Below are 11,875 nucleotides of genomic sequence, written 5' to 3' on the forward strand. Positions count from 1 at the left end.
GCATTTTGTAGTTTTCGGAGCGTCTTGCGTCTCCTTTTTATGGCTTTTGCGACAGTGTCGTTCCACCAGTGAAAACTTCGTTTGCCTGGTTTGCCTTTTGATTTTGGGATTGATTTCGCTGCTGCATCGTTTATGATCTTGATGATGTTTTCTTCTCTTGCTGTTTGCTTTCTAGAAAAATTCCGAGCTCTCCGATCGCTTATAACGGGCTGTGAGAGAGAATACGTATCGTGCAGCTCGAAAAATTCCAAACGAGTATCGGGCAGCACGAATAAGCTGCTATATAAGCATCGGTCGGGTCAAAATTGTTCTATTATAAAAAGACCCCTATTATAAAAAGACCCTGTATTATAAAAAGATCAGCGGTTCACCCGGACGGACGTGTTTTTGTTCAATTTCAGTGTCTACGCCAACGATCTCGGGAGAGAACGTTGGTAAGTAGTGAATATACCGTTACTTTTTGTGTGTGATCTCGGGAGAGATAAACCACAGTGCCAGCTGCGCGCGTTGATATTGTTTCCGTGAGAGTGATACATACACACGCACACACGACACAGTTTGGAACGTGTGACAAGCACAGCGCATTGGCGCCAAAAACGTCGCTCGCAGCGTAAGCAGTGAAGCCGGTGTTTTCGTGCCATTTTACCCCGCTACTCGGGAGAGTAACGAGAAAAATTATCTTATTTATCTTGAAATTAAAACTCTTTTATTTTACTATTCCGAAATTGTAAATATTAGTCTTAAGATTAATTGAACTTTTGCTTTTAAGGAACATTTATTTACTTTATTTCATATATTTCTTTATAACCTTATATACACTATATACATTGCATTGAACTAAATAAAACTAACCAACCCGGCAAAATGCCGGGACCCTCCCATCCTGTACGGGATGCACTTCCGCCCGAGCCTCCCCAGAGAGCTCGATCACTACCACCATGGATGGATCGTAATAACGAGTTTGGGGACATGAAGTTCCTCGTTCTCGAGCCGTTGAAAGGCTTTAAGCTCCCGCAAAACCCATGGATAATTTCAAAGAGCATTACCAACGTGGTTGGAGAGCTTACCGAAAGCAGCCACTCGATGGAATTCGGGCAGAAATATCTGATCAAAACCCGAAACGTTGCGCAGTACACAAAAATGCAAAGCATCACGCAACTCATCGATGGTACAAAAGTATCCATCACCCCACACGCTACGCTGAACACAGTCCAGTGCGTAATATTCGCCCCGGAGCTGAAAGGACTAAAGGACGAAGAAATTTTGCTCAACATGGAAAGTCAAAACGTCAAGCAAGTCCGACGATTCACCCGAAAGGTGAATGACGAAATACAACCATCGAACTCTTTCCTGATACGCGTAGAAGCTGGAAAAATACCGGAATCCCTTCGCATAGGGCTGTTGCAGGTGCGAACGAAACCATACTACCCAAAACCAATGCTGTGCTACAAATGCGCCACCTATGGGCACACAAAAATGCGCTGCTCAAAGGGACAGGTGTGTGGAAACTGCGGAACCGCAGCACACGGTGAATGTTCGACCCATCCCGCTTGCGTGAACTGCAAAGGCGAACACAGCGCATTTTCTCGCGAATGCCCTGCGTTCCAATTTGAAGAACAAGTCATCAAAATAAAAGTCGACCACAACTGCACCTACAAGGAAGCTCGGCAAATGGCCCTCCAACAACATCAGCGAACAAGTGCTGTACAGCAGCGAATCACATTTGCGCAACAAACTACCACGGTGGATGATAAAGACATGAAAATCAAGCGGCTCGAAGAAGAACAAAATGAACTGAAGAAAACGATCGTAGATCAGATGAAAAAGATGGATACCCAGAGCAAGCTCATCGAAGCTCTTCTGAAGAAACTGAAAGAACCAAATGGAAATTCTTGGAATGGAAATGGAAATGGAAAAGAAAAATAAGAATAACCCAACGAACGAAGCCACTACACAAATCGAAGAAAACCAAAGCTCGACCCAATCCAACAATGTCTGCGAGAGCAACAACAATGCTGAAGCAACGGAAAGCCTCGAAACCGACAACGAAACAAATGACCAGGAATCAATGTCTACATCCGACACAGAATCAGAAAATTCGGCCACATCAGTCATCTCAGCACAATCCCGCAAACGAAACCACAACCTGGAAAACGTCTCATCGGAAGAAGAAGAACTAAGAAATGCAGTAAAAAACATGGCATCCAACGAAATCACAGTCATCTCGCCCATTGCTTCTCCCACTCTTCCCTCCGAACAACGATCGCCAACTGCCAAACCATCGAAGAAAAAACATCGCCACTGAATTTATTCTCCTTTCCTCTTACCACAATAGTCTACTAACCTAAATCATTATCATGCTCTCCACAACCAATAATACTAATGACATAAACAAACCATTTCTATTAAACTGGAACATAAGAGGAATGAACACTAACCTCTACGAACTTCAACTTCTAATTAACGAATACAAACCTGCCGTCATAACACTTCAAGAAGTTTGCGATCCACCAAATACCAACCACTCTCCACTTAATCACTACAATTGGTCCTACAAGCTCTCTCCAACTAACCTACATCACAGTGTTGCAATAGGTGTACATAAATCTATTCCCTTCAAATTAATAAAAACTAACACCAATCTTTCCGCAATAGCAGTAAATATTAAGTCTCCCATAGACATGACCATCGTTTCACTCTACCTACCCCCTAGACCTAACTTCAACGAATCCGAGCTTAACTCATTTCTTAACCTTTTTTCACATCCCTTGCTAATAGCAGGAAACCTTAATGCAGAAGATAAGAATCTTAGAATCTCCCAAACTAACAGAAAATTTAATAAACTAAATAACATTTTTACTAACCATAATCTTTCTTTCATTTCCAACCCCAACCCTACCCGACTATGTATCTCTTCAGGTACAGAATCCTTCCTTGACTACATCATCTCATCCTCCTCCCTCCTCAACGAACTTAAACTTTACGTGTTGGCGGACACACATGGCAGTGATCACTATCCGATCATTGTCAAAAGCAAATCATCTCTTCCGGAAAATAAACAACGACCAAAATGGAAATACGAGAATGCCGATTGGACATCATACCAAATAAACATAATAAAACATCTACATTCAGATCCTCAGGCAAGAGAAGAAAACATCATCAAGATCATAAACGATGCAGCAGCTAAATCAATCCCAAAATCAAAGGGCAAACCAGGCAAACGAAGTGTTCACTGGTGGAACGACACTGTCGCAAAAGCCATAAAAAGGAGACGCAAGGCGCTCCGAAAACTACAAAATGCCAAGAAAAACCAAGACCACACCCATATCCCTACCCTCTCCGAGGAATTTCAAATTTCTCATCGCATTGCACGAGAAGAAATAAAGAAGGCAAAACAAGAATCATGGAACCGATTCAAAGACAACATAAGTCCCGAAATGTCTGGAAAAGACATGTGGAAAAATGTGAAATGCCTAACAGAACGCAAGCAAGATACCGCTCATATCATCATCAAAACCGATGACGACACAATAGTGCCAGTTGAATCAACACCAGAGGTACTTGCCACTCATTTTGCCACCATATCCGCCACAAATAGTTATTCGCCAGAATTTAAGACCATCAAAGCAAAAACTGAATCCATACAATTACAATTCAATAGCAGACCCAACATACATTACAATAGATCCTTTTCTATAGCCGAACTGAGTTGGGCTCTTGCCAAGTGCAAAGGCAACTCAGCAGGACCAGACGACATTGGCTATCCACTGTTGAAAAACCTTCCTTCTGAAGGAAAAAACCTGCTCTTAAAGCTTTACAACCACATATGGCAGAGTGGCAAAATTCCTCCTCACTGGAAGAAAAGTCTAACAATACCCATCTTAAAGCCCGATAAACCTAAACACAGCCCAAATAGCTACAGACCAATAAGCTTACTAAACTGCATCGGAAAAGTGTTGGAAAGAATGGTTAACCGGCGTCTTACCCAAGAACTGGAAGGCAGGAAACTCCTCAGCATTAATCAACACGCATTTAGATGCGGATTAGGCACGGAAACTTACTTAGGACAACTGCAACTGCAAAGCAACTTGTGCAACTCGAAGAACTGCTGGCCAAAGTAAAATCTGATAAACATCATGCCGACTGTGCTATCATCGACTTGGCTAAAGCTTTCGATCGAACATGGAAATACGCAATCATGCGCCAGCTAGCCAGATGGCATTTCGGAGGTAACATGATCACATTCCTCGATGATTTCCTCTCAGACCGTACCTTCGAGGTTCTGATTGGAACGAACAAATCCAGCACTAAAACACTCGAAAACGGAGTTCCTCAAGGAGCCATCCTTTCTCCAACATTATTTCTGATTACCATCGAAAGTCTTCTCCGCTCACTACCACCATCCATCACTCCACTGGTGTACGCTGATGATATCGTTCTGATCTCGAGCAATGCAGATAATGGAGTAGCGCGATACAATCTGCAACAGGGACTGAACATCTTATGGGAATGGTCAAAACGTATTGGTTATGACATCGCTGCTGAAAAAAGCAATATACTACACATCTGCACCAAACCGCACCCAACTGTACCGCTTTGCCTTAATCAATCACAAATTCCAGACTGCAAAAAAGTAAAGATACTCGGGATCACAATAGACCAAAAACTCACATTCCAAGCCCACATTAAACAGTTAAAAACTACAGCTACCAAGAATATCAACCTTTTCAAAATGCTCAGCACAGGAACCCACAAAGCTTCAAAAGATACACTTATCTTCATTATTAATCACTGGTTACTTCCAAAACTACTGTACGGTATAGAAATAGTATCGATTAAAAAGGAACAGTTTGAAAAAGCAATAAGCCCCATCTACCATGCCGTTCTAAGATATGCCATAGGCGCCTTCCGAACCAGCCCCATCGTCTCTATGCTAAGTGAGAGCGGACTTCTTCCACTTAGCCATATAATAATAACTAAATTAGCCGCAACAGCAACAAGAATTAAAGAAAAGAATATCCAAGCACCATCATTCCTCAATAGAGCCAACTCCGAACTTTTCGCTATAACAAACTGCAATATCCCGGATATCAAAACACTATTACATCTTGGCACTCGGCCGTGGTACCATGAACCCCCTAACATAGACTGGCATTTTAAAAACATCCTTAAAGCAGGCTGCAATAGTACAATAGCACAAAAACATTTCATAGAATACATCAACAACAAATACATTAAGCACAATCACATCTACACCGATGGATCAGTCGATGAAGCAGCAGCAGGATTCGGGATTTACTTACCCATTGATAAAGTAGCGTCCAAACTGCCGGATCACTCTTCCATCTTTACGGCAGAAACGTTGGCATTAATCCAGGCAGTTGAAGATACCCTGCGCTCTGACCTGGAAAACGTCATCTTTACCGACAGTGCGAGTGTCCTCTCGGCACTAGAGCATGGAACATGTAAGGACCCAAACATCCAAAAGCTCTACCAGGTCACTAGCCCACACATAAACCAGGATCAACAACTCACCATCTGTTGGATACCTGGTCACACTGGTATCAAAGGCAACGAGATCGCCGACCGCCTCGCCAACAAAGGCCGAAGAAAAACATCAACCTACAACACTTCGTTGCCTAAAAGAGACGCAATTATCTATATAAATGGAAAAATAAGAGAGGCGTGGGAAAAGGAATGGATTAAAACCAAAAACAACTTCCTTCGGCTAGTGAAATTAACAACTACACCATGGCCATCAGTAATAAAACATCGAGACCAAAAGATCCTTACTCGAGTAAGAATAGGCCACACTAGACTGACCCACAGCCATCTCATCGAACGATCCAGTCCTCCTCTCTGCCAATTCTGCGGTACCACTATAACAATATTCCACCTCTTAACAGAATGCCACGGATACACACAACTTCGTAATACTTGCCATCTTGACGCCAACATAGACTCAATACTTTCACCTCATCCACAGAAACAGGAAAATCTACTAAAATTTCTAAAACTATCACATTTATTCCATCAACTATAACAATCCAATAGTCCTATTATATAAACAAAGAGGCGAAAGAACTCCGCAGGAGCCAAAGCCTCTCTAAACCATACTAACAACAACAACAACATTCCGTAAAGACCCTTCTCAAAGAGAACATCGTGTTGTTCGTGATCCCTTACAAACGTACCTCAATCAAATCTAACCATGTCTGGCCGTGGAAAGGGAGGAAAGGTAAAGGGAAAGGCAAAGTCCCGTTCCAACCGTGCCGGTCTTCAGTTCCCCGTTGGCCGTATTCATCGTCTCCTGCGCAAGGGTAACTATGCCGAGCGCGTCGGTGCCGGAGCACCCGTGTATCTGGCAGCCGTCATGGAATACTTGGCCGCTGAAGTGCTTGAGTTGGCCGGAAACGCTGCCCGTGACAACAAGAAGACGCGCATCATCCCGCGTCATCTGCAGCTGGCCATCCGCAACGACGAGGAGTTGAACAAGCTGCTGTCCGGAGTAACCATCGCTCAGGGTGGTGTGCTGCCCAACATTCAGGCCGTGCTGCTGCCCAAGAAGACCGAAAAGAAGGCTTAAACGGTGTGACAAAGCTTCCTTCATCTCAAACCCAAAACCGTCCTTTTCAGGGCGACAAATTACTTTGCCAAAGACATTTTATTCGATTTATGCTGTTATGGGAGAACCAGAAGGAATACAAATTCCTTACATTGAACAGTGCTTGAAACTGTGTACAAAATGTAGATGAAAAAAAAGTGCCTTCTTTTGGCACAAAAAACATCATTTGCTGTTGTCGATTCTGTAACCTCTCATTACGACTTCTACAAAATGCAGCATATCATAAGCGATGCATAAAATTTTCCTGGTAGCTTGTTCAAGAGGGTTGGTTTTACCATATAAATGCAAGCAGTGATACCTGCGTGTTGACCTTTTTCTGAAAACAGTAAAGAACATTTTTACCTGATTTATCGTTAACCACGGGAAAATGTTGAACGTATCGGTACATCTTTCTGGAAGATTGTCATAAAATGTTGTGCGGTTAGGTAGGCTTAGGTTCGCATAAAAATATTGTTTTCAATATATTGGGAAACTTTGAAAATGGCTTTAAAATAGGTTGACCAAAAATTTGGAGGATTCATATAAACAAACATACTGTAAAATCGATCGTTTCACACTTCATTTAAATAACCATATATCCAAATATGTGTTGCATTTTAAAGTATGTCTATGTTTTAAACAATACATTGATTTGCAATGTAGGAATGCCAATAAAATACAAAGTATTGAAATGCCCTAACGCATATGCAACTCCACATTCAATAACGCCGTCTAGTGGTGATCAAAGTCCCTGCAACCAGTAGTAACGCCATCTAAATAATTGGTAAAAGTAAGGCTCAGTGATCTACGTTCATATGAGAAGCGTTACATGCCTTTTAAAATTCCCAAGCAGTATTTTTGAAAAGTTCATAAACACCCCAAAAGCTTTCAATTTTAGCAACATTTCCTATGATTAGAAAGTATAAAATATTAAAAATATTAATAAATTAATAATGCATATGAAATATAATTATTACCTATTCAATCTATGTGTCCGCCTATTGTGAATAAACTTTACTTTAGGTGCGAGGGCTCTTTTTTAAATTGAGGTTAATGAAGGTAGTAAATATTTGTATGTATTTCATTATCCTACTTTATCAATAGTTGGGAAAATAAATAAATAATCATTTTTATAAGTAACCATTTTTTATGTGTAAGATTGTTATAATTATAATACGTGAAGTTGTTACAACTCTGATTGCTGTTAAAAATGATAGCCTAATAGTAATAATAAAATTTATTTATACTCATGAATTATCAATGAGTGTTATCTTTAGAAGCAATTGCTGTTCTTTTTTATGTTTGTTCAAAAATTTTTGCTTTTCTAATTATCATGTAAAAAAAAATATATTAAGACATGATAATCTATTAATTTGCTCATCAACGGCGGTTAAAACAGGCGTTCAAAAATGGTGCTTGGGTTTGTGGTAAACAGGCGTTACGCGTAACGCTAGCGTAACGTAGAGGGCTGAGCCTTCCCGCTGCGCAAAGCGACGGAAGAAATCAAGGCGTTCTGAGAATTTTATCATGCCCTCTTTTTCTCTCCAACGGCAAATTTGTCGAGCAGCTCGTCGAGCTGCCCGTCCCTGGCTCCGCCTCATTCCCCTCGCCTGAACGCGCTGCCGAAGGTTTGGATGTGTTGGTGCATCAGACGGCCAATCGCTGTCAGCCATCGTCCGTGCTCTTTCCCTCCCTAGCGCTATCTCATTCTCGCGTGTGGTCAATGCTCTCGAGCTGTTGTGGCGCCTAAAAATGCCGTTAACAAACATTGCGGCGATGAAGTTGCATTTTCACAAATCAAACCAAAAAAGCGCAATGAGTTCAAACGCTGCCACGTAAAAATGACTATGGAATCGCTAGTTCACGCAGGAGGGTTTGTTGTGCATCGCGCAGAACTCTAATTCGCATTGACACGTTCAGCCCGGCGCTGATTTTCGCACTTTCCGTTCCACCAGCATCAAGAACGCAACCTGATTGTGAAACCAGCATCCTGGATGGGGGGGGCGGGGGGGTGGCCATGGGACCCCTACGATCATTAGTCACAGGCCCTAAAATTGTTGTCGCCATGGGGGGAGGGGAGGTGCAAATGGTTCTCCAGCCACGGAGCCCTAACGACCATCTTTCCGGGGGCCCTTGTCGTTAATACTCTGTCCACTTGTAGAGATCATCGGCGACCGCCTAGTCCGCCTACCGTTAGGTCCGCCGCTGGTTCATGACGGTGTTTTTTTTATCGTGGAGGTCCATCCTTCCCCCTGCCTGCAGCGTATACATCGAGCAGGAGACAGTGTGGCAGTACCCCCGTCGTGGGTTCTAACCGCGTATGAACCGTCCGCCGTAGCAAGAGGTGACTATCCAGCTACGTGGTACCTAAGTCGTGAAAAGGCCGGCATGATCGCGTTGGCTATTACGCCAATAATAATAATAATAATAATAATAATAATAATAATAATAATAATAATAAAAAGAACTAAGCGTAGCAGTCCACACCCGGGTAAGAGTTTGTATTGACTTTGTTGCTGCCGGGTCTACTGCTGTGGCGCGACAAATGCACGGAATGCACTCGACCAAAACATGAGCCTACCGATCCGAACCCATTCCAAGGCATTGCCGGTCAATCGGCGTCATGATAACTACTCCAAACGAACAAGCCACCAGATTCTGGACGGACAGGTGCAGCACCATACGCGTACCGTAATAAACAAATCCAGAATCCTCTTTTGTATGAATTCAATTCAAAATGTTGTTTCCACTTGCGTCCGTTAGCTGAATTGGAAAGAAATGTGCTACATATCACACGCACGATTGCTTAGATCGTGTGTCTTTTTGATACCCCCAACAGCAGAGCCGATCGCAAAGATGCCAATGCCAATGGTTGTGTTGTCTCTCAGGTAGCGAGATCGAAAATGCATGGACTTTGTAGCCGCAGCGGATGAAAATGTACCCATCAGAATCAAATAGTTCTGGGGTTTCCAAACGCACGCACACATACAAACACACAAACACGCGCGCGCAAACTCACACACAAACACGCGCGCGCAAACTCGCACACACACACACACACACACACACACACACACACAAACGCGCGCGCGCACGCATGCATGAACACGCGCACGCCACCACGCACGCACACACACGCACGTACGCGCGCCCGCGAGCATGAAAGCGCGCACGCCAGCACGCACCCACGAAAGCGCACTCGCGAGGTCGCACCCCCGAAGTCGCGCAAGCACGCACAACCCCCCCCCCCACTAGACCACCCCCCTCCCCCTCCACGCATGATCGATTACGGCTACCTTATCGGTAGAACGGATGATTCAGCTATCTTGTAGCGCATCCTCATCCAAAGGGCCGGGCGGGGAGGGGGATCGTGGCATGGTAGAGTGAACGGTCACTTTCCCCGCGCTGTGTGTGTGTGTGTGTCGTGGCCCGAAAACTCGAGACAGATTTAGGCATATTTTAAAAAAAAATATTTTTGTGCCACTATACACTGTGCTACATGATGCTTAGAAGGTCGTTGAAGCATCAAACATGTTCAAATTAAAAAAATATTAGATTAGTGTTAGACGTTCTCCTACGCTTGTTTTAAATAGGCTTCTTCACCCTCAATTGGCAGGGGCATCGAATGGTCTCATCAGCAGCGGCACGAAATAAAATAATCCATCAATACACCGATAACACTTTAAATCCCAATCCAGCTTCTCCCGCATCGTCCCAAGGTCACACACTAATTAATAAATGCTAACACCCACCAATAACAATACATAACCGCAATGCACATATAAGTATCAACGCATACACCACAACACCCAATCAGCTGGCGGCGGAAGGCACGGGCTGAAGCTCAAGTAAGGCAAGCCAGGGTGAAGGAGGGAGAGGAGAGGAAGAAGCGGACGAAAAAATGGGCGCCATTATTTTTTTAAATTTTTTGACCGTTTTTTTTTTGCTCCGCCGCCCGAACTGTCCGAACTGTCCGAACTGCCCGAACTGCGCGACCCAGCGCAGAAATCGCTGAAGAACAGCGCGGGAGACCAGGCCAAATCTGCGCTGGCCAGCGCAGATTTTGGTGCGTTTTCTGCGCTGGAAACTGCTCGAATTTGCGCAGCGGGTTACTTTTACCTCAATTTGCTTATCCACGGCGGTTAAAACAGGCGTTCAAAAATGCTGCTTGGGTTTGCGCTAGACAGACGTTACTTGTAACGCTAGCGTAACGTAGAGGGCTGAGCGTTACTTTTCCAAAATAATTCATTATGCGATCTATGAGCTCCCAGGGTGTTTGTCCTGGATAGTAACTGGGAAACATTTTAATGATAACGGAAGCTGGGGAACAATTACCAAATGTACAAACCAAAATGTAAGCATCGCTAGCGGAGCATCGCTAAGTCAGTATCCCAAGAAAATATATAGCATTCAGTTAACAGCATAGATTTTGGAGGTGGAGTTAATTTCTTCATGTTCATAGCACCCTGATAGCATTTCTTGCAGAAAGTATTTGGTGGGTATGAGTTAAATCGAATTAAACAGTTTTGAAGAGTTAAACAATCGGTTTGATCTGATACCGGTAGGAACATTTTCATATCATTTGGATAAAACAATTTTTCGCAATCTGGTATAACGTAAATAACATCATTTATGAAAATGATAAAAAGAATAGGGCCTAGAATACTGCCTTGTGGAACCCCGGATGAAATATTCACTGTAATTTGTCTTACACTTAAATTACAGGAGAGCCAATGAACAAGCGCCCTATTTATTCCGTAGCTTGATAGTTTTGAAATTAGCGTTGAGTGATTTACGGAGTCAAAGGCAGCATTGGCACCGTTAGCTGTTATAATAAACTCACAAACCTCATGAAAACGGTGTAGCTTTTTTCGCCCAATCCTTCTTTTGAATAATTATCACAAGTATCAATGAACGAAGCGCATGTGTAGCGGCGATTATTGCTTCAAGAGGATGAGCGGCTTGCCCTGAAGAATAAAATAATTTTAATTCGAGACTATAAAATAAATTAATAAATTAATAAGTAAATAAAAATTCAATATTTTAACAAACACTTCAATCGTCGCTTTTATGTACGCTTCAAACGCATGCACATACGTTTAAAAGGCACATTTACAAAACGCCATTTCATGTAAATGCACTGAATATACAGCAGTGTGAGTGCTTGTTATGCGAGTAAAATGTTATACGCACACCATTCGAAGCCATCATAGACATTTTTTCTCTCAAATAAAACATTTTAATGTTGCGAAAGACACAGCTCTTGAG

At 42.9% G+C, this 11,875-nt stretch overlaps 1 protein-coding gene across 1 annotated transcript; it reads left to right on the top strand.

The window, feature by feature from the left end:
• The first annotated feature begins 6,205 nt into the window (after positions 1-6,205).
• On the top strand, positions 6,206-7,882 carry LOC1278745 (histone H2A). Its single transcript, XM_061649853.1, has one exon. The coding sequence runs from the start codon at positions 6,215-6,217 to the stop codon at positions 6,587-6,589; it is 375 nt and encodes a 124-aa protein (XP_061505837.1). The 5' UTR covers positions 6,206-6,214; the 3' UTR covers positions 6,590-7,882.
• Positions 7,883-11,875: the final 3,993 nt, after the last annotated feature.

This window comes from Anopheles gambiae, chromosome 2 (genome assembly GCF_943734735.2).
Source record: "Anopheles gambiae chromosome 2, idAnoGambNW_F1_1, whole genome shotgun sequence".
Taxonomy (NCBI): Eukaryota; Metazoa; Arthropoda; class Insecta; order Diptera; family Culicidae; genus Anopheles; species Anopheles gambiae.